Source organism: Scomber japonicus, chromosome 14 (assembly GCF_027409825.1).
Source record: "Scomber japonicus isolate fScoJap1 chromosome 14, fScoJap1.pri, whole genome shotgun sequence".
NCBI lineage: Eukaryota > Metazoa > Chordata > Actinopteri > Scombriformes > Scombridae > Scomber > Scomber japonicus.
The window spans coordinates 11,673,705-11,698,712 of record NC_070591.1 but is presented as its reverse complement, the minus strand read 5'-3'; the positions used below and the strand labels follow the sequence as shown (position 1 = coordinate 11,698,712).

Genomic DNA, 25,008 nt, shown 5'->3' with positions numbered 1-25,008 from the left:
CAATTTTCATCCTGATGTGATGACATGTTGAGTCCTTCAGTTGTTTTTGTTGGTTATTTTTTTCAAGAGCCCACAAAAACAGTAAACAAAGTCTGCTTTGAATAACAGATACAAAGAAGTATGTAGACAAACCGTTCAGAGCAGCACAAAACAAAATATATCTTGACGAGCTGAATTAGAATGTTTCCATTAAACTATGTTAATAATATCTAGGCATTATTATATTTATTAACAATAGCAACTAAAGTATGAAATTATCAGCAATACAGCTGAAGTGCAAATGATGAAGCAGCCCCATCAGAGACTCCTGTTCAGATCAGTAAATGGCAGGTGTGTGCGAACAGCCAGCCACGAAGTTGACAAACACAAGGGACATTTTTGCCTAGAATTAGGCAATCAGATATAGGGCTAACCCTAACCCCAATTAAACAAAACAATATACCGGCTGAGAAAAAACACTACTTAACAAAACTAAAAATGGGATATAAAAGTTTCCCAGCCGTTAATGAAACTATGAGGAAGTTTGGTTTGAGGTTATTTAACTTGGACCTTCAACATTTTCATTACATTATCTTAAAACTACAAGCATTTTTTACAGAAAATGTGAAAGAGCTGCAGTTTAAAACATGCAAGCTCCCACAAATAATACAGACATTGGTTGAATCTGTATTATTTTGATTGAACAGTAAAGGGCCATTCCTGTAAGTGCACTTAAAATGTTGCCTTCTAAAACGGCTTGTTCATTTCTGTTTATCTGCTTGTAAAAACCGAATCAGAAATTAGATCATCATGGAGTAATTTGCCTCTCAGTAGGTTTGTGTGTAACTTCCAATCCTAAATCTTTCTCAGTCGCTAATAATGAAGTATTTATAACACTATAAAGTTAATCATTGTAGGACCCTGATCAGGTCCAGGCCGATCCTTCCCCTCTGAGGGTCCACATTCAGAACCCGGACCTCCACCCGTTCTCCAGGTCCCAATACCAGGCTGCGGCGGCGCTGGCTGACCGGCAGCTTGTCCAGACTGATGTTGCTTTTGTGGATGAGGCCTGAGCGGCCGACACCGATATCTACAAAAGCCCCGAAGAGAGTAGTGTTGTCCACCCGGCCCGTCAGCACCGCACCCACCCGAAGATCACTCATGGACACAATGCCCCGCTTAAAGTCCGCCTGGCCAAAATCTGGCAGTGGCAAAAAGAGAGATTAACAGAGAATATCAAAAATGAGGTGGCTTGTCAGAAGTTAGGGGAAACACCTACAACAAAAACAGGTGGGGGTAGGAGCTAGCTACAATGTTTGGGAGGTGAGAAAGGAAAAAGGGATGAAGGGAAGCAAGGGGGAAGGAACAAAATGACAAACAGATATTAAATTTCAAGCTGTAACCCAATGCTCGTCTCTGCATACTTCCACATTTCTCAGCATTCTAATCCACCCTTCTTTCCATTTCGCCTGTTCATGAACAATCTTTTTCCTTTCTGTAGCATTAACACAAACAAGGAAGGCCCGTGCCCCAGGAAATAGTCCGGTCCAATTATCCTCCCCACAGCACTGATTTCATGCGGTAGCCTCGGCCCATCTGTTTACTCAGCTGAGCACTGGCTAGGAGGCCAAGCGTAGTGTTCTGCAACCGAATAGGGCCAACCTGAGAATGAACCTTGAAGCTGCGTTCCTTAATTTTGAGAGGAGTTATCCAGCCCTTACCCAGTATCCAGGCTTCACTATTCTGCACATGAAACTCTATGAAAAAGGAGAGCCTGGTAAAAAGGCATGGACATGATTTAACATTTACTGATTTACAAAAAAATGCCAGGCAGTATGTTATAATGTAGGATAAGGCTACATTAGTGGCTAATTTATTTTTCTGTCCATTCCTTGTATTGGGTTTCCTGAAACAGCGAGTCTAGTGTTGCAGTCACAATTGTGCAGACACACATTGTACCTTTGGTCAAAGATGTTTCTGAATTTTGTTTTATTTTCAATTAGTTACTGGTAATTGGTACCATCTTCTAAATCCCTGCTCTCAGTGTCTTACTATTTTTCCCAACAGCCCAAAAACAACAGTTCATTTTTTAAAGAGAGGCTTTACAGTCTTAATGAGGATTTGAATAAAGATTTTAGCAACGCGTACATATAAACATAAATATATAATATATAAATGTTAGTTCCATCATCAACACAAGGGTTTACGCCAACTGCTTTTAATTGTATACACTTTTTTCAAAAAGTCATTATAAAAAGAGAGGAAAAAAGAAGTGAAAGAGATATGACATTAATTCCTTTGGAAAAAAAACTAATTAGAGCTGCAGCACAGCTGGTGAAAACTTAAAAGTTTGTGACTGTATGTGACTTTATTGGTAAGTTTATGTGTGCCTAAACTCAAGAGTATGAGGTTAAGGAGAAAAACAGAGGCCTTTGTGTATGTGTGTGTCTGCAAGATGTTCTGTCCAATAACACAGTCTGCTGGACCCATCACACCCTGTCAGAAACATACTGCTAGTGTTGTTGGACTATGGGGAGGAAGCCACAGCACTGTCAGATCCTATCATGTTACAGTGCCAAGACATGCTTATTATAATAAAGGCACAAGAAAAGTCAGTGTGTGTGTTTTGTGACTAGCAAACCAGTCAAGAGACTGGACAAATACAAGTTCAACTTTCTATCAGTCAATAGGGACCAATAAAAGGACACTATGAAAGGAAGATGAGACACTACGAGAAGTTACTGCAGCTCCTGGGTTGCAGATAAGTGTAGTCTATGAAATCTCATATAATTCAACACACTGATAGTTTTTTGTGTTCAGTGAAAAGATTTTTCCACATAAATATATGTGGGAATAACAGATGTATAACCTAGGGGACATACTGAGAAATACGAATTTAACTCTAATTCTGCTTGTGTGTAATGAACTTAAACGCATATAAACATTGTTTGCTTGCTTTTACAATCTGAGACATCAAACTATTACAGGAATCTGCATAAATGCTGAGTTTTACATACTGAGTTTTACTCTTGGTAATTTTTGCTTTTACACTTTGTACAGTATTCCTGTTCTTCTCATTCACGGCTTTGGTCTCAGTTTAATTTTAATCACCCGGTCAATCAGGTGTTTTATCGCAAGAACAAATTCCAAAAAAATAGTCAGTATCAATACGTCTGTGTGACTGTGAGTGGCAGTGGTCTTACTTTGCCGTATGTCAAACCCAGGAGGCTGCGTGAGGCCATCTATGATGAGTTTGAGGGTCTCAGGTGTGGTGTCCATTGTCCTGGCCAATTCCTCGACACTGCTGGTCTTAACCTTGTTCTCGACACACTGTTGCAGGCCTGCACTTCCGATCTGATCAGCACTCCCACCAACGAGGGACAGAAATCTGGACAGGAGGGATTTGTATAAAAAATATGTAAAATATAGTGTAGAATTGGAAAAATGACATTTTCAAAACTTTAAAAAATTACAAAAACAAATTGATTTCTGTATGGTGGGTAAATATATGCACACATGTTTGTATGGCGGCCAGTGTTCATACATGCCCTAGTCAGGCTACAGCATATACACATATCCCTCAATAACTGAAAGAAAGAAGCCTGGGGCAATGAAGGATTGAGTAAGAGAGAAGGAAAGAGGAAGGGATGGAAAGACGGTGGAAAGGTGATGACAGACTGGAAAGAATGATGAGGAAAAATACAAAACTATAAAAAAAAAGAGCAGATAAAAATGTAAGAAACAAAGAAGCAGAAAGGAGGGATAGAGTATAAGCTAATGAATGTAAAGTGAGAGGGAGGTGGGGGAAAATAGGGAGGGCAGGAGAGGTGTGAGTGTAATTGCACATAAAGTCATGAGCTGCAGAGGTGAGGTTTTCTGTTCTTAAAAAACACACATACGCACAAACACACACATTTATTTTACCCCCTGGTAAATCAGGTAAATCCACAGTGGGCCGTAAACGCTCCGACACCTTGGCTCATGAAACTGCTTCCACTTTGCTAAGGTTGGACTGTGTGTCTGTCAGCCGCCTGGAAAAATCTAACTTTGTTTCTAGTAGGATGTCCCACCTAAAAATGTCAGACAGTCAGTCAAGTTGCACCATTTAAAATTCACTGACCCTGTGAATTAAATCCAAACTAATTAGCTTGTCTACATTCTAAACAGACCTAGTAACAAACTGGCATGAGAGCCAGAATGGCAAATAAAGGTTATGGAAAAATGTGGTGTGTGTGTGTCTCTGTATGTGTGTGTGTGTGTGTGTGTGTGTGTATGTGTGTGTGTGTGTGTGTGTGTGTGTGTGTACTGTATATATTATTTACAGTAGGCACTTTCCACAGCTGGTGATAGATGTGAATGTGTTTGCCTCTGTGCATGTGTTCATGCGTGGACCAGCTGGGTAGCGTCCGTGATGGATGTCGCTCAATGGCAGCCTGACGCCAAACAGACTCCACAGCTGTCCCCCCCACCCCCCAATGATGGACAGAACAGGTGGACCCACACACAAGAGCATACACACACACACACAAAGTTGTTTCATACACAATGTTGATCTGAAATACTCACTTGTTTGTATTTACGTATTTATTGATGTATTGATTTTTTTTCACTCTATATTTGTACTCTTAATTGTACTTGTATACTATTATTTGTGTTATTATTGTGACTGTCATCATTACTATTTGTGTTATTACTGCTTTCTGCTTGTCCACACCTGCAAATTAAACGGTCACTGCTGAGATACTCTTCTGGAATAAAAATATTTATTTAGAAAAAAAAAAGAAAAAGAAATGATCATTTGACAGTGGTGGGGGGGGGGGACAGTGCGGATGTAACGAGACACGGCTTGTGTACAAACTATGTATGAGACAGCTGTGAGTGGAGAGGCCCCTGCCAGTGAAGTCACTGTCTACCATCCAAAAAAAGAGACGAGCGGAATCAATCCCTCAACACCGGCAAGCCAGATCGGTACAAAATAGTAGCTGAGTAAGTGCCAGAAATGGCTCAGTGGTGAGGAAATAGCACCTTTGGACCAAACTGTATGCAAGTCTATCATTAGGCTCTTCTCTCTGTGCCTCACTGGGCTTCTTAACTTTCCAACCATATATCTCTTAACAGGAAAATAAATACTTGTGTCTTGGTGACCTAGTGGTCTGTCACACATACCACATAGCCTCCGCTGGTCTGACTCCAGCCTGGGACCTTTGTTGCAGGTCATCACACTCATTTGCTGTCCCAAGATATTTGCTGTCTTTGTCTGCTGTGTCAAAATAATGCTCTTTCGTCAGACTTTTTTCCTCCTCTGTGTACCTTGGAAGTAGGTAAAGTTGTGCCAGAAACCTCCACCCTGTTTCAAAACAGTTCTCCAAAATTTGCAGGGACAGCTTCAGAACATTATTTATAAAATAAAAAGGTGGATGTGAATGCATCTTCCACAGGAGAATGGATAAGCATAAACTGTGACTGCAGACAAAAATTTAAAATAAATGGTAACCATTCATCAAAACTACATTTTGGCCCATAAATGAACAACAATGAACAGTATAATTAAGGTAAGCTAAGGTTGTGTCATAATGCAAAAATGTTAATATTTACTCACTTTTTATGCATTTTTGTTTTCTGATTTGTTTTCTTTCTGTTTTATGTAAGTATAACAACCAAAGATATATATCCATCGTGGCTTCAACCAACTCAAAACACTGCATATTTACATATATGCTGAGGCAAAACTGCATTGTTTTCTCGATGGATACTCACTCGTAGTAGAGCCTCAAACCAAACTTCAGAGCTCTGAACTCATGATCACAGAGGTGCAAGAGGGCACACGCTACCAGTTTATAAATCAAATCTGGCAGCTTCCATTTAACCTATAAGTGACAAAAATATTAAGATTTTAAAAAGAATGATTGAGGAAGAAGAGAAGTGGTGTTGCATTATGAGTCTGGATCTTACAGTGGAGTTGGTGGGTGGTGGGTTTCTACTTTCAGGTGTGTGTGTTGCCCGTATCATTTTTCCAGTGGTGCATGTTAGTATTTAAGGGGTGCCAGGAGTCCAGAGGCCTCCACCACTGTTGAGTTCATATTCATATAATTACTACCAACACTTTGTGTGTGAATGTGGGTTTTGGTGGACTAGACTACAGATTTTATCCAGGCCCACAGCAAGAACCCACTCTGTCTTGTATTATAGAAATATTGGGCCCCGACTGTCACAGATCAGAGAAATATTCTTCACAGAGTGGACCCCCTCCCTCTCATACCAGAGAAATACTATATATTTCATGGAATAGATCCAACTGTCTTAAGTAGGAGAATGCCTCATTGATATATGATATACGGTTATTTAGTTAATATCATAGATATACTGGCGTTTAAGCTAACGAATCATACTATTTCTGAAACAAAGGTAGACAAATTGCATCTGTGCCTGTCTTTTGTGTGTGTGTGTGTGTGTGTGTGTGTGTGTGTGTGTGTGTGTGTGTGTGTGTGTTGTATATGGTTACAAAAAGGGGATGATGTGTGGGCTGTGAGCAGTAATGGAGGATCCAGTTTCTCTAATGTGATGAACATGATATTCCTTATACACCATAAATACACACACATACACACACACACACACACAGACACATAAAAAAAAAACATTCCTCCACCATACTCCCTTCATACCTCCTGTTCTCATCAGTTGTAGTTGAGGTTGTGAGACAAGCTGTGAAGCATCAGTGATGCCCTGACATCTACTGTAATGCTCCCACCAATCTGACACTTCTTACTAAGAGTTGGCTAAAATGTGCACTAATATCGTCATGATTAGTCAATTGTCAGATAATTGTCAACTATTTCGATTTTTTTTTGTAATTTAGAGCTGGCAACAAAACTCAAAGGAAGAGGTGAAAGCTGCACACTGATACAATCTTTATAGTTTTAGTCTATTAATCAAACATGATTCAGTGAATGACCACAAGACTCACCATGGCATCGGGGCTGCCAGCTGGCATAAATGAGACAAACCTTAACCATTAATACTGAACCAGGCTGTATGACTCTAAGGAAGAACATGTGTTGACCTGTATGGCTTTCTCTGCACCATCATCAAACCTCAACCACACTGACCATCTGCAGTAATGTTAAAAGAGGGATGTGACATACTGTAAAACCACAATACAACCTTTTGTAATGTTAAAAAAATGTGATCCTCAAACTCTGTAAAACCTTGTAGGTATGAGGCAATTATGAAATATATTTATATCAAGTGAGAAATAAATCAGTACTGAATTGCGCAAATTCCCAGACCTGGATTATAAGATAGTCATAACAAAAGGATAAAACATTTGCCAACACAGCGTTAAGAATTCTGAACAGCAGGAAAAGCAGAAAAGTAAAGAATGATAAGTAGACTGATGAGCAACAGGAGAACAATTCAATGATGGCGAGGGAGAGAAAAACAGACAGGGAGCAAGAGAAGAGAAAGCCACAGCACACTGGTGAGTTTTTACAACATACTGCCACCTACTCAGCTAAATGTAGACTGAACAAAAAGAAGACATGCTTATTCATTCCTACTGAATTACATAATGTGTATGTAATATACATGGAAAATCTCTTCAACACTGTCAAATTTTATAGTAGAACATATTTTTTTATTAAGATCGATGTATTAGATAATAGTGCCGTCAGTTGAAATGAAATATCCAGATGTTATCATCTAGACACCAACCACACAAAAATACACACACATACACAAACACACTTTGCCCAGTGTGAGTAATGATGACTGATTTGGTTTAAGAGAGATGTGATCGCAAACACCACGGAGGGAAACACGGACAGAGAGCTGGATGGAAGAATGTATGAGCAAGAGAAAGCCTTTGGTCTGATTCACAAGAAAACAACAATAAATTCACAAAAAAATAATAAAAAGGGGGAGGGGGGTGACAATTAGTATTTTTGTTTCTTCTTGAAGAGGCTTTTTAAACCTCTGACCCCTTACTCCTCTTTGATAAACAACTGTGCAATAGTCTATGCTGAGCACACAGACACATAAACTACACATGGTCATATAGCTGAAGTAGAAAAGACAAGTAAAATTGCAGTTTCATACAAGCGGCATCAATCTATCTTCACACATGTGTGCATAGAGACACATCCACCCACACACATGCACTGAGGCCATTAAAGGCGCATCAACATGAAGGGAGCAATGCTTAGAGCCACTAGTGTCAGAACTTATGTAGACTAAACACAGTTGAGTGACTACAGCTGTAGGAGAGAGGACCCTCCCTCTCTCCGTCTGTGTGTGCGTGTGTGTGTGTCTCTCTCTCACGCACACTCACACACACACACACACACACACACACACACACACACACACACACACACACACACACGGACAGGACATACAAGTCTTGGGCAGATGTTCAATGTGCTTTTGATATCAGCATCAGCAGCGCTAACAATCATTTCTCACACAAGGACACACATTCACAGAGACGTGCACACATACAAAGCCAATGCCTCCTCTCTTGTATCCTATGACTGTGTAAATCAAATCAGAGCCCTCCACCACTATAACCAGCCCCATATGAGACAGTGTCAAAATCAACTCCATCTTAGCCTGAACATGCTTTGGCCAGTGGGGTAGGCTGCTGTCCAAGTGTGCATGTGTGTGTTTGTATGTTTGTGTGTACCGTACCTCTGTGCAACATGGTAGGACTCGGGATGTATACAGGTCTGGTCCAGGGGGTTAAATGAGGTTGGTATGTTGACACAAGCCTTTCCTTTGCCCTTCTTGGCCGCCGGTTTCCCTGACACTGCTGGTGCATGGTGATGTGTGGATTGGGCACTGTTTTGACAGGAAGAAAATTAATTTTAAAATGATGGAACACAAGTTTGAAAGCCTTTATATCATTATGAAAAAAAAAAAACATTAAAAAATGCAATTTCTTCTAGATCTTTCTTACTTCTATACATGCAGACTGCTTTTTGGTTACATTTTTTCTGTTGTAAAGTAAAAGCGCTCCAGCTCTTGAATAAAGTGTCAGGTGGACGGTTGTATTGACAATCCAAATAAACAAAACACCAGCACTCACAGGTAAATCTTCTTAATTATTGTGGACAACAAAAGCAACATGTTTCAGCTATGAGCCATCATCACCGTCATGTATTTTGTCTGCCTCTGAGATTTCTGTTTCCACCCACTTAGAGCGGAGATTACTTAATTTTGTTTGTGCCGCTCACAGAATTGAAAACTTGCATTAAACAAGTTAACAGCATCTTTATAGAAGCAGTACTGGTGTTACTCTGAATTTCAAGTGTATATACTTTCTACTGATGTAGTCCCATGAACTGTTCACAATGAGGTCTGTGGATGATCCAGAACAACTGAGACACTTGCTGAGGTTTTGACATGTAAATTTAAATGCTTTGAGCACCACACATTAAATTACACAGCCTCTATTTTATTAGGATTGAGGAGGAAGTTAACTCTATGCATCTGTGCATACGGTACGTACCTGTCGAAGGTTTGCGGGTTGATTCTAATGAAGCCGGCACACTGCTGGTAGGTCTTGGGCCCCATGCCTTTGACCAGTTTGAGTTGCTCCCTGTTGATGAAGGAACCATTCTGCTCTCTCCACTCTGCAATACTGCGAGCCCTGCCTGCATTTAGGCCCGCTACATGCCTAGAGAGATAAAACAAGAAGGGAAAGGAAAAATATCTTAATATGGCATTTTGTCAAACTAATTTCTCCAAGCTTGTTGAATTTGCCGTGTTTAACTCTGAGGTCACTTTTGTATATTTGATACTAATGTGAGGAAACAGTACAATGAAATATTTAATTGTGGGAAAAACAATTTCAAAATGAGATATCTACCAACTCTGAAGCATTTTGCTTTACATGCCGTCTATACCAGATTTCTGTAATATACAAACAGACCAGATTGTGCAGACCGTGACCTGGCATTTAAACAAGCAGGAGAAACACTCACAAGAGAGAGACACACAAGCCAATATTGAAGTGAAGAGAGGTGATTTGAAACTCAGTTAGGTCTGCTCTGTTAATGTCCACAGTGACTCACTCACTATAAAACACACTGCTATGTCAACACTCCACATAATACTTCAGTCATCACCACGTCTGTGTGTGTTTGTGTGTAAGTAAGTGTGTGTAGCATGACTTCTGGCAGAAATGGAAAAAGCTCACTTGCAGAGCAGACAGGTAAACAGATGACCTGATGCATGCCCTGCATCTAATGCCAACTCATTTCATACTGTTTGTGTTCACAGCAAATGTGTGTGTATGTATCAAATTTGTGCACTTCCTGTACTTGTGGGTTGTGTGCATGTACTATGTCATAATAAACATGTGTGTACAATGTTTTACCTAAGATATTTGTGAATATATGTACCTAAACGTTTCCTATGTGAGAGAATGTGTGTGTGTCTACATTGCTTAATCCCCTCTGTTGATTCCAGTCGGCCCAGTAAGTGAGGCCAAGGTGTGAAGCATTAGTCTCAACAGAAAACTGGCAAGCTTTCGGTGTGTTTGTGTGTGTGTGTGTGTGTGTATATGCATCAAGCATGCGCCTGTGCGTGAGTGTGAATGAAGCTTTGCCATGTTGTGACTGCTAAAGGAAAGTATGTCAGAGGTCTGAGCCCTACTTCATCTGTGAGTGTGTGCGTGTAGGAAAAAGTGCTTGTGAGCACTCATACAATTGTGTGTGTGTGTGTGTGTGTAGGAAAAAGTGCTTGTGAGCACACACATCGAATTGTTCGAGAGTGTGTGTGTGTGTGTGTGTGTGTGTGTGTGTGTGTGTGTGTGTGTGTGTGTGTGTGTGTGTGTGTCATCTACCTCATCAGTGTCTCAGAGCAGATGTTGATGTCCACCCCCACAAAGCTCACACACTCCTGCACAACGCTGTCCAGCGCCGCCTTCAGAGCACCAGCTGACACATCATGCTAGAATCACACATTCAACAAACACACATTCAAAGACAAAAAAAAGTCACATTAGTTAAAAAAACTGGATTAGAAGGAAAAAAACAATAGTAAATTACTGCATTGTATGTTGCACAGGGCAAAAAGTTAACCTTATTCCAAACCACACACACACATACACACACACACACACAAACACACATTATATAGGCATATGAACTTAAGGAATTTTTGTGGTCCAAGATTTTTATTGTAATCTTTTCCAAACATGTTTACTTGGCATGTTTTAGTGCAGGCTTTCCATTTTTGCTATGCACTGTTATTTAGTGCCATGTAGGCATGATTTCCCTAAGGGCATTATAAAAATGGCATCCTAAAAGAGATAAACAGCAACATAAAGTGCTGGTGATGAAATACTAACGCACAGAGAAATTTGATTGACAAGCAGTGCAGTAAGAAGAGGCAGACAGGGAAAGAGAAAGAGAGCTGATTGACAGATAGAGGGAGCACAAAGCGGTAAAGAGAGAGAATGTTTAGTTTGGCTTGTCAGCGGTCTCTCTCTTTACTTCTAACACAGTGTTCTTGTTAGTGCGGCGTGCTATAGATAAAGATCCTCCAAATGAACTCTCAGACATCTCAACCACCAGCCAATCAACCATTAATCAGGGCATATTTTCCAAAAGGACTGGAATCTTTGTCCTAATAAGGAGCAGGGAGGAGAGCCAACAATGCATGGAGAGGAGAGGAGAGGAGAGGAGAGGAGAGGAGAGGAGAGGAGAGGAGAGGAGAGGAGAGGAGAGCTTGATAATGTAACGAAGCAACATGTCAAAAAACAATTAAAAATGACCAAAAATCAACCTGGGAAAAACAAAAACACAAGAATAACATGAGAAACTCTATCAGGTCGAGCAGTCGTCTCCAGACAGTCGGAAGGCCTGGACAGGGCCAAATAACCGAGGAGCTGGACACTGATACCTCAGCAACTGCTCGAGGATTAGCTGACACTCTAAACTAGACTACTGTTGGACTACATTTGTGTATACGTGTGTGTGTGTGTGCTGTGTGTGAATGTGACTGAGACTAGCATGAGTTGTCCTGTAACATGATCAATCTCTGAACAAACACTGGCTTGTAAACAGATAACAACACCGCCAGCTAGCAAATGCACCCCTCTCTGTCAGCAATAACAAGACAGCGGGACAGATGAGTAGAGAGAGGGAGAGGGAGACAGAGAAGTATGTGGGAGTGCAAGAATGGACGAGAATAAGTTTTGCTTGGCCCTTTATGAGATACATTTACTGGTTTAAACCAACTTTCAGCTTCAATAAGTCACTGCAAAGGTTCAGTGCTACCCTAAACTCATAAATATTATCTGTGATGGCAAGAGCTATATTTCATTTTTTTTTTAAAACCAAGAATTGCTTTCTCTCTCACTGAGCCGCAGTTATACTTTTACTGATTTTTAGATTATATATTGGTACTTTTAATTAAGTAAATAACATGAATGCTTGAATAACCGGCACTGTTCAATTCATTCATTCATTTACAAAAAGAAACTGCAGTGATCAGTCATTAATTACTTTATATAATCAACCTTAATTCTTGTATTTAATGAGGTAAGAATCTATTTGTGTTTGTCCTGTTGGTGTGAGTGTACTTTAAAAGGGTTGAGTGATTTACTGTCAGAAATATAACAAACAAAAAGTAGTAATTCAGTACAGAGGAGAGATAGACAGAGACAGCACTCTCCACATGACCTGCACTTAGATTCTTAGTGAGAAGCTTGAGAGGCATTACAGCCTGAGGCATTTTGAGGACAATAAAAACAACTTTCCAAACCATAGAGGTAGGACTGAAAGATTTATGATTTCCGGTGAGAGGCTGGCTATACAAGGAAGAGAGAGACAGAGATAGTCTGGGAGGTCAGAGAGGAGAGAAAGGAAATCACCTGTAATGTCACACCAGAGAAGAATGTTTTCACACGAGAAAGGTAGAGCAGTGTGAGTTTTAACCTGCAGTTAAACTCCAATGAATGTGTTCTCACATTCTTATTGAAACCCTATAGAGGTGAGAGCAGCACGAGAGGATCTGAGGTATTGTAACTGGTGACACTACTTAAATGTGCTCAATTAGGGATGGGAAAAAGTCGACTGAAACTGTAGCTTAACATTAATAGGTATTCATTTCATTCCAGTTTTCAAAAAAGGAATGGGGGGAGAAAACATTACAACATGGTCACACAGGTAACAAACACCAGGCCAACTAAAACTATTATACAGCTGGTTGATGAAGATTTTATTTTTTTAAGCAAACCTACACAACTATTTTATTCTAAGCAACTGGTGTTTTTAATGTCGAACACTCAATTTAGCCGGTTAAAATTTTCCATCCCTGTGCTCAATTGTATATGTAATCATGTCTAAGTGTAGAATACTTTAATTATAAAAAGTTATTCCTTTTTTCTGTGAGGCTTATTGTATTTTCCTTGAAATGTCTTCTACTGTATAAATAAAGTTTTGCTTGCTTACTAATGATTCTATAATGATTCGCTAAAAGACAGGGAGTTCAGAATTTCCCTCTGTGGCAAACAGTACCACCAGTCATTTGGCAAAAACTAAACATTCAGTAATGTAACCATAAATTGAGAATAAATCGAAAGCCAAACACTGAAAACTTCATCTTTTAAATATCATGTATTATCAAAGGGGAAGAACAGCACAGGTTGGCAGAGCTGATCTCAAATGAGCTGGGCAATAATTCAACAATAATAACTAAATGTCCTCATCTTTCTTTCATCACATTGCAAACCTCAGCTATGCATCATAAAATTAAACTGGCATGGTGAAAAATTAGGCTTTTTATATTTCAGTTCAAGAAGAAAAATCTTACTTTAAATTTAACCAACGTCAACCACAACCTGAAGCCAAGGTTACATTTCAAAACCAGACGTGAAAAGCTACATTTATTGATTGCATGTAAATAAATGGTACTGAGTGGTCATGAAAAAGGTTTTCTTCCCCCAACTTCACCTTACATAGCCAAAGCCTTGTGATATGGTTTATTAATAATAGCAATCAGGCCTAAAAGATAAGGCACAACCTAATTAATTGCTGTCTTACTCCTACAACTCTCTGAGATACATGCCATGGCACAGAACCAAAATCAGTTGCAATGCATGCAAACATAATAATGAAACACAACCTTGGACAAGCACTTCAAACACAACCAAGAACAACAAGAATGAAAAAGACCAATGTCGAAAATCAAGTTTTTTTCTTTCAACAGCTTGAAAAGAAAAAGAAAGTGCAATGAAGAAGAAAACCAGAACAATCAGGCAAAGCAACAGGCGTAGATTTTAAGAATTGTCTCTGGCACCAACAGCAGTGATTGAATGTGCTAGAGTTGGACTGGAAGACAGTTAGTTACAGAAAACAGGCAAGTTCTGCTCTATTAAACACACATACACACAATTCAGTATGCATATGTCTGTCATGACTTCCAGACTGCAGAGGCCTTCATGGTGCTCTACTCAGTTTACAGTGGCACTAACTGCACCAGTGGAGCATGCTGCCCTGTATCTTTCTATCTCACTCAATCCATCTATTTGGTTTTCTCCCTCTCTCCTTCCTTCATTCACCAACAAGTACTTGCATGTTTTGCTGATGGGTTTAATGACACACAAAACTTTTTGAAACTATTTTTTTCAGATTTGATGACTGTTGCATGGCATCATTGCACTCCACCTCAGCTTCCCACAATGATAAACTTCTTCCTTTCTTTCATCTTTGCATTTCTTCATATTTTCTTTTCTCATTTCTGCCTTTTCCATTTCTCTGGCTCTATTACTCAGACTACATTTGTATTCAGTAGAAGGTATTGACAAAAGAAAGGCAGAAAATATCAGTTTTCACAAAACATCGTAGTGCCACAATGCCAGGAGAATTTAGACTTCTTTTAAGATATGTATCCCCAATTTACTTACACAGACATACAACACACCTTAACACCCTGTAAGCAGACCTCAATATTAACTCTAATGCCATCCACTCGATAGATAGGCTATCACCACATCCACTCCCTCATTCCTTGGCCCCAACACCCAGACCCCCAAACCTCAAAATCATCCACAGCCAATGGACTAGGTCGCTATGTGTGAAGGTCATGTTTGGATTGGCCGGAAACCAGCTGAAGCCAGCCAACCAATACGCAAGAACAAAGTGCTTCTGTCTGCACTTCGAGTACTTAAACGCTGCTGAGTTACCACATGTCAATCAGAGAGAGATAGAGAAAAAGAGAGCGGTGAGAAATGCAGCGCAGGAGAGAAGGACAGAAAACCAAAACAAGAGTTATTTTGCAGAGAAACTGAAAAATATTAACGTCCTTTTCTCTAATACAGAAACACATACAGACAGAGAGGCTTCCTCTGTAATATGAGATACACATAATCTAAAGCCACAAATTATAAACATAGAGAACCAGAAAGCCAGAGAGCACAAAGCGAGGCAAAGCAACTGCTGAGAGTGGAGGTGTTGACTGACGATGATGGCGGAGACCTTCAGACTGACAACAGACTAAAATACTATTAATGAATGATGCTGTTAAGAGTTTGGCAAGTGGAACCACACTGGAGCCAGCATGGCTACAAATACTAACAGCCTGAGGGCCACAAATGATTGAAGACTGACTGTAATATCTGTACTGTTCTACAGAATCCAATGGCGTCTGTGCTCTCTTCATTGTATTCAGCCAGTGTCAGTGCCAGAGTCATGAGAAATGTACTTTGATGCCTTTCATATTAGCCTTATTTTCATATTCTATTCCTTTCATGTGAGGCAACTATGTTACTGTACTAGGGTGAATACATTTTTTAACACACCTTTTAATGCACTTTTTTTTGTTGCATACATATTTAATTTGAAAGGCATGTTGAATTTGGTAATTTTTCCCAAGCATTTAACACTTTCTAGGAATACAAAGTAATAGTAATAGTAATATATATGTCAGTGATTATATTAAATCAATTTACAAGCGGTACATTCAAGTTTCCTATGATACTTAGTCATTGACAGTTTGAATAGTGTTTGGTTTCATATCTTTCTTTTAAAGATGGAGTCAGTATTTCTGGAGATATTTAAACTAGACACCCACACAAATACAGCCCTCCTTTCATGCTCTTACAGAAGCACCGCCCCCCCCCCAAATTCATGGATGCACATTGTCAAGGCAAAGAGAAATACGGCAGAATTCAGAGTGATGTATCAGCTGTACAGTCACTTCTTCTCCTCTCACAGGTCATCTCCCCCCTTCGATCTGCATTCAGCGTCCACAGATGCAGCCGACAGCGGCCAGTCAAACTGCCTTCACCAGACCGACTGACAGCAGAAATTTACTGATCCAAAATAGTTTGCATGTCAGCTCCACAGGAAGAAACCAACAGTGTATTTATTGATTCATTGATACATTGAAAACATATACAGTAGGATATTTGTGTGATTTAAACAGCTGCCTGCTCAGATTACGCGTCACTAAATGCGATAGAAACAGACTCGAAGTGTCAAAAAAACGTGGGAGGTCTACGTGAGACTGTCTCAGATTCAGTGTGGCATGATACATTTAATAAGATGGAAGCACATCTGTTCCGTGAGAAAACGCTTTCTATGTGAATTGGCTACAGCCTATCTTTCTCCAGTTTGCCAGTCCTCCCCCACCATTTGACGGGTGCTGGAGACAGGAGACTGTCATGTCCTCTCACAGACAGCTGCTCAAATGACTTCCCCTGGTCCTGGGCACGATCATGAATGCCCCCTGCTGCTTATTGGCTAGAGTAGTCTTGATACATGCCCATTTACAGAACAATTTTTCAGGGCACACAAAGAACGGAGGGCTTGCGGACCCCCAGGAGATATTTGCTGAATTTGAGAAAAAGTGTACTGGATTAGACTGGTTGACTTTACTTGATTCATTGATAAGTTGCCAACTATTAAAATGATTGCCAACTATTTTGATAATTGATTAGTCATTTAGAATTGTTGGTTAAGAAAAAAAATGTACAAATTCTATGATTTCAGCTTTGAAATGTGAATATTTTTCTGGTATGACAGTAAATCAAATATCCTTGAGTTGTGGACTGTTGTAAGGGACAAAAAAAGGCATTTGAGGATGTTATATTGGGCTTCGGGAGACAGTGATCAACACTTCCTGACATCTTAAAGTTCAAACAACTAATTGATTGATCGAGAAAATTATCAAGTTGCAGCCCTATAAAAAGGACCCCAAAACTTTCCCACAAACAACAACTGGTGAGTAAATATATCACGATACAAAGTATTGGTAAAAGTGACAAGTGGGGATTGTTGAAAGGTGGATACAGACAGAGGGGGGCATCTGAACCGTTTTAACGTTAACTAAACCTTTACAGATGGAGCAGCTTTCTCGTATGGAAATATAAGAAAGCTGCAACTATCGTCCGACACTTGTAGTGTGCGTGTGTTTTGAAAATGTCTGTGACATAAACAGAAGCTAGTATTTGGTGGGAACCCTCTCCAAATGTTTGCGTCTTTTTGCAAGTGTGTGACAATTTGATGGAACTGCTACTTCATTATCTTTTACGATAATCAGTAGAAAAACGAACGAGGTGCCTGAGGTAATCTGAAGGTCATGCTCTCCTTGACTGACAGTTTCTATAAAGCCTCTGAGAACTTACTCATTAACACAGTTTATGCTATTCTAGACTTGGCTTGTTGTTTGTGTGTGTGTGTGTGTGTGTGTGTGTTTGTGTACGTGTGAATGCGTGCATAGTTAAACGGTTAAAAAACTAGTCATAAATCAGCAGCTGAAAGTGATATGACAGCAAGGAGATGGTTTTATGTTTTTCCCAACAACTTTTATGAATGCCTCATGGCTATTTCTCAACTTCCTGCAACACAATCACAAACACACACACACACACACATTACCTGAGGGACTGTAAAGTTGAGCATGAGAAAATGGGAACAGAACAGCAGGAAGTATAAACAACACACTGACTTGAGACAATGAAGTTTCAGTTAGACTATTTAAGCAAAATGTATTACAAAATATTCAGTTATATAACAGGAAGAGGATGCAGCAATTTATGCTTTTATTATTTTTTTGTAGCCCAGAAGTTAGGGAATAACTTCCACATAGAGTAAAATCAGATCAACTGATTCTATCAACATTTAAATATCAAAAAAGGTGCCTTTACTTCCTTTTCATTGTACTTCTCAGTTTTAAATTTTTTAAATTCTTATTTTATCATTGTGCTTATAATGTGACTGATCTTATTTTACACTTTTGTCCTTCAATCACTGGTTTCCCTTGATATAAAGCATGCTCCAACCTAGGTATTAGAAGGTACCTATAAAAATATAGGTTTTCTTACTTCCAAACTTTACCACAAACCACAAACATCCTCACTTACTGTAAACTTTGCAGCACCAGAAAACGTAGCCTGACATGACAACAGCAAGTAAATGTTTTATAAATTGTTGCGTAAGTGGAGAATTGGCATGAGCCTTTGTAAATCCATTATAAGAGCTAAGATGCAGGCTTTACTCATCTCACAACCTCACTCAACACACAAATACAGACACACATGCTGTGATCGACCTAAAGGAAATAATTAAAATAGCAGCGTTGTTTTTTTTACCGCCACATTACCAACACTATTGTTTTTGACCCGGTGTAGCATTCCCTATTTTTTCATCATTATTAGTGACATGTGGCGAAAGAAATTGGAACTACACGCCATCACACTTTCCAACTACTGGAGAGAGTAAATGATCCCCAGAGATCTAAGAATCACAAAGTTTCCCCTCCTTTGGCAGGGACAATCCAGATTTTTAAAACAAATGGCTGCCAACCATTGACAAATATTAGCTGGATGTTTCTTTTAAACGAGGAAGCCAAAAACAGAGGGTGGAGCTACATGATCACATTGAGGAAGTAAAACAAAAGCTGTCATGTATGGCCCCTGAGCACAGTCAACAAATTTATTCAGCGAGGATGAAATTCTGAAACACTGACAAACTTTCCAAAGGCGTGGCACAGACTGAAATTGAAATAGTTCAAACAAGAGATAAAGGTCTACAAGGAAATGGACCAACAGACATCTATCTGTCCATCTTAAAGAAACAGGTGAGCATGCGCTGTATCACTTAGCCTACCTACTGCTAATGAGTTTGAGGAAGCGCTAACATCCACCACAGCATTGCCTTTTACAGACATTGTAATGGACACAATTCACAAAACAGGGAAACCAAACGGAGAAGACCGATGAGGAAGATGGCCTCAGGACTACCACCTACTGCCACAGAACTTTCACAGACATTTAAGATGATAACCTTTTGCAAGTACTGTCTCAAAAAAATGGTAAATCATGAAGTGGACAAACTGTTTCAGATTAACCTCCTACAATCTTACCCTGGGAGAAAGACATGCAATACAGCGGCTAAAAAACAGTGATGACCTCATGGTAAGATCAGCGGACAAGGGTGGTGCCATGGTTGTGCAGAATAATAAACAATATATTGATGAAGCTCTCAAACTACTTACATACATACTTCAAGGCAAAGTGGACATTCCTTTTGAAAACGAATGGATCACAGATAAAGAATGAGAATTCCTTCTGCCTCAAAACCATAGACGAGCAACATTTTGTTTGCTTCCCAAAAATCCAAAAGAACCTGAACTCACCCCAAAGGCAGGCCCATCATTAGTGGCACTGATAACACCACTTGAGCCAGTGTCCAAATACACTGATTTCATATCAAACCACTCACACATGTGGTGTCCTGGAGAAGAAGCTTGAGGAGATACAGTGCATTGACAATGTTTACTTAGTCACCATGGATGTGTAGTCTCTGTACACAACCACGGACCATTATGATGGCCTAGGGGTTTTACATCGTTATTTACAACAGAGATCAAATGTACAGGAGATAAAAATATCTTTTTAGGGTCTGAACAACAGCTCATTGACTTTCATTAGTACTTTAATACCACTAGACCCAACATAAAACTCTTTAGATTCCCTAGATACAGAGATAGACTTTCTGGACCGGAAGGAAACATCATCTTAAAGTGGATCGCTTCCACCAGAAAAAGCCTTATATCAAATATACCATAAAGCACGAGAATCTGTGCTGCGGAGAATGGTTTTGAACACCAAGCTAATAGACATGAACAGAGGGGTTACAACAAAAATATTTTCAATCTAGCGTTGACTATAGCCAAATCCTCAGATAGAGAGCACTTTCTAAACAAGGGAACTCATGAACAACAACCCCCCAGAATATATTTCACTACACAGTACAGCAACATGATATCAGACACATCATCACTAAAAACTGGGATATTTTGTTCAGTGACCCCACCCTTACTTCAGTGTTTTCCAACCTTCTCTTTGAGAAGGGCACCATCACTCAAAGACTGGTGAGGAGGGGCTGTGGACCACACTAACCCACACAAGCCATGGCCATCAAGGTCATTGCAAAAAATGCAAAGGGTGATGACTGATGTCTCCTCCAAAAGGAAACTTTTTGGATTGATACACTCAGAACCACTTCCTTTCCAAGCCTTAATGATTGACTTCTCCCCCTTTCTATAACTTTTTTGTCATGTGATAGAGTATCTATGTGGATGGTTCTACACTGTGTTTCATGAGGAATATTGTGCTTTCCTTCAACATTACCAACATTATTGTTTTTGACCCAGTGCAGCAGTCTTTCATCAGTAGCAGATAATGTTTGGCAGCTTGTACCGCTGATCAGGTCTTTAAGAGCCTGTTTTTTCCCACGCCTGAAAGCATAGAGGCAGGAACTATCCATCACTGTCAAGCCTCAATTTCTCCTTCTCCTTCCTTCTTTCTTTCAGCTCTGTCTGCTCCTGTCTCCCCTGTAGGCACTACCATTCAAGAGTGAAAGATAGCATGCTAAAGTCCACACATACACACTGTGTATGCAGAGTTATGCTTGTGCATACACACAATGAACTGCAGAGTGGCCTCGGTGTGAAAAGTGACATCACTTGTGCAAATACAGTGAAAGTCTCCAGTTGAGTTGCAGCTAAGAAGAAATAACCACAACAGATTTTTCTAATCCATGAAAAAGTGTCTGAAGATCCTGTTTTTTTTCTTTTGACCTCACTGGCTGTAAGATTATCAATATTTTATAATATCACTTCTTCTAATGTCAGGTCTGTCCTCAATGACAGCTCTATAAATTATGAATATGGCAGAGTCTGATATTAGATATAAATGTTTTGGTACTGACATTTGTGTCAGCTGATAATATCAAATTGCAGCATAGACATGCCAAAGTTACATTCTTTCAGCAACTAGCAGCTTTTTAATACCCTTTAATATTGATGTCAGTAAGAACCTGAAAAGGCCAATTACGGTCAGACTCTAATTAGCCACGATACTTGCAGCCTCTTTGTCCTACCTATCCCTCTCCAGACTATAATTTCCTGATCACATTTGAATTATTTGGTTCAAATTATTGGCATCATGGCGTCAAATAGAAAACTTAACATCTGATGCCATGTTTGAGAACATATACATGGTATAGGATATACAACTTGGAAAACAGAGGTAAATATGTCAGGAAAAAAAGGAGGGTAGAGGAAATGGAGTCATTGACAACATAGGACAAGGGCAGGAAAAATCTTGCAAAAACGATGGAATGAGAGACAGAGAGCGGTTAAAAAAAGGTGAGGGAAAGAGTGACAGTTTCTTTAATATCCGGCTGGCAGGCAATGTTTTCTTACACAGCAGTGTGTGTCTGTGTGTGTATTTTCCAGTAGCAGTTTCACAGCCCTGGGGATTACGCAGCTGTCAACAGACCATGGCATCTAAAAGCTGATTGACAGAGGAAGAAGCCACACCCACTGAGTGTCTAATTATAAAGGACGCAAGACTCCTGAAATGTTTGTCCATATAAATGTTCTGAGCTATAAATAATATAATCCCAAATGTATAACCCTAGCAGTACCCTTTTAACACTTGTATTAAGAAATAATACTTATGAAGCAGGCTCTCCATTCAAATAGCTGAGTATGTGGCAAACTCCATATCCAGCAAAACTTGTCAGCCAGTGGAGCTGTAGTGAAAACAGTGTTCCCACACCAATAGTTACGTCCAATCTGATTTTAATGGGCCTCACTTTTTTAGCCCTCAGCTCATTTCCTCCTTTCTCTCAAAGCTGTCACTCACTGGGTCAGCAGAAGGAGAGAGAAAAAAGAGAGCATGCTGTGCCAGCTGTCTAGAGTTACATCTGCCCTTGTGCTTTTTGGGTCTAATGGCAATAAACTTTCAGAAAGCTCAGAATGCCATGAATCACAGAAGAGGACTTGCAAAAGAGCACACACATATGCATGAATGCACTTTACTCATTCTCATACATTACACATACAGTACATACGTTCACACATACACTAATACAAATGCGCGCACACACACACACACACTTACCCTTTGACTCTGAAAGGGTATTGGGTGGACAATGTGTGTGTGTGTGTGTGTGTGTGTGTGTGTGTGTGTGTGTGTGTGTGTGTGCGCTCACATGCAGGTCAAAGTGACGTCCCATCTCATATCTGTCAGCAGCCCGAGTTTATTTACCCGGTTATATTATCATTTGTTGAGCTAGTCACATGATCTGAGAGCGGGAGGTGCAGAACCCCAGGCACCCCAGAGAGCCCAGTCAGGATGTGATGAGAGACACGGGTCTGTGACCTAACACACTCAGCCACACATACATACACACACACACACAAGCGGTTGCACAATATGACCACCTCCTTTCTTTCAAATCTCCATTTTTCCACTCACCCCAATTCCCCATCATTCCTTTTCCTTTGACTTTTGTCACCCTCTGCTGTCCTTTCCTAACCCCCTCCCCCTCTCTCTCTCTTTCCCCTCCCTTTCTCTTGAAGTGATTATTAGGAGTCTGTCTTTACACTGTTGGATATGTTTTCCTGCTGACACTGAAAGGAATGCTACAAATGACAAAGCAGCAACTGAACATTCAAAAAGATATGTTAACATTGGGGAAAGTATAAATTAAACTAAACATGTGTGTACTGTAGCTACAGTATATGCTGTATATGAGGCTTAGAGGTGCTTAGTGTAAAATAGCCTGAATCCCTGGAAGGACTGACTTACTGTAATATTTAACTACAGCTAAAACAAATGGTCAAGTAATATTAAGGTTTTTGAGAGGATGCGCCTTCCCAGTATTTCTCTATGGTTCTAAACCCAATTCATATATTTCTAATATTGAATAATACCATGAAGGTAAAAAGGGATCAGACACACAGACCTTCAGGACAAAGTTGACTAACCTCAATTTCACCAATTTATACTAGCTATGTCAAACAAACATGCTAACATTTTGACCAAGTGGCCCTAACCCTCAGAGCATGGAGGAAAATGAAAGCCATGTCATATGTTAACTAATCAATTAATTCTGTTAATAAACAGAAAATTAATAAATGCCAATGACATTTTACAATTTATGTACAAATTCAGTAATGAAAACCACTGCATTATCATTACAGCTGGTTGCATCATATATAACTTTGACCTCATTTTACTTGTTTTAGTCATCCTCATACCTCTTTGTTTTGTTCCTATTTCCATCCTCTCATACCATTTTCTCCCATGACCTACCATATATGGACAACAATACTCCATTAATGGCTGGTGTAGTAGACACACTGACCTAATACTTGTCTTGCCTTTCTCACAAAATAACACACACACTTGCAATGAACAGAATCAATTTTGAGCTAACTGATATTTCATCTGTACAGACACTTGAACACATATGGACGAGGAGCAGCAAGCACACAAGCAAAAACACATCCAAACATACGTCATGCCTGATCTCCATTAATTGAATTAGCTGTCACCATTAGCATCATCTGTTGACACAGGGCTCGGTCAAGTTTATCTTCCCTGCATGCCTCTCCTCTCTCACCCTGGGAAAATTTCTTTCTCATTTGTCCCGATAAATTTGTCCATTCATGCATCAAGTCCCATTTTTTGTTTTATTGTTTTGCTTGAAATGCAAAAGTCACCAATAAATTCTGAAAGTGTTCAGTCTGAGTGGAAACTCAGTCAATGTAACTGCCAGAAAAGATTTTACCAGGAACCTCAAATGTTTTGGGGATTGAAAAGGGTAAGTGCTGTTTTAACTTTTTGTTGAGAAATTGTGGTTATGATGTGTTTAAAAGCCTTTTATGTTGTACTTTTCTTAATCTTATTTCTTGTATGAATGTGTGTTGGTTCTTGTCACATATTTAAAACAGCCATTTTAGTAATGACTCATTGGCAACTATCCTGGTTAAATAAATGTCAAAGATAAAAATAAAAAATGCACTTGCCTATCTTTTCCATTTTATAGCAAATAAGTGACTATAAGAGGCAGTACTATAACAAGACACATACGTGTATAGTCTCAGTTTATTGTACACACGCACACACGCACACGCACACGCACACACGCACACACACACACACACACGCACGCACACACACACACATTTACTTGGCTCTTCAATTTTAGCCTAACTCACAGCAGATGTTCCACTGCCCAGGGACAAGAAGCTCTCACCAACAAGGAGCATCTGAACAGAAAAAACAAAACCACACTTACCTGGTATGTTCCAATGCCTATGTGTTTGGGATCAATCTTCACAAGCTCAGCCAATGGATCTTGGACACGTCTTCCAATGGACACTGCCCGCACACAGACACACACACACAGGAAGAAAACATGAGATCCTACGTCTCTTGAGATTTTATGGGTCGTATTTTTCATGAACTTGCTATCTGAATCAGTTATTGAATATGCAAATCTGTATTTTTATAATTACTAAATATGCAAATTGTCAGCTTATTACAGTGCTGGCCTGAGGGCAGGCCAAACCCAATTGTGATTGTGCCACCCCCAATAATAATAATTAAAGCTGGCTTTCAACTAGAGTCTCTGCACCTGTCATTTAGCTTCCCAATAGATGCTGGAGCCACTAATTTAACCAGAAGTGTGCACACTGGCACAAACACACACATTGCAT

General features: G+C 39.7%; 1 protein-coding gene across 1 annotated transcript in view; it reads right to left on the bottom strand.

The window, feature by feature from the left end:
* Positions 1-494: 494 nt before the first annotated feature.
* srbd1 (S1 RNA binding domain 1) overlaps positions 495-25,008 on the bottom strand; it is a 53,214-nt gene continuing 28,700 nt past the window's right edge. Inside the window, exons 15-20 of the mRNA XM_053332750.1 lie at positions 24,588-24,670; positions 10,826-10,932; positions 9,488-9,655; positions 8,668-8,817; positions 3,183-3,367; positions 495-1,180 (exon numbers count right to left, since the gene is read on the bottom strand). Coding sequence (XP_053188725.1) covers positions 888-1,180; positions 3,183-3,367; positions 8,668-8,817; positions 9,488-9,655; positions 10,826-10,932; positions 24,588-24,670 — 986 coding nt within the window. The 3' untranslated portion in view covers positions 495-887. The remainder of the gene's footprint in view (positions 1,181-3,182; positions 3,368-8,667; positions 8,818-9,487; positions 9,656-10,825; positions 10,933-24,587; positions 24,671-25,008) is intronic.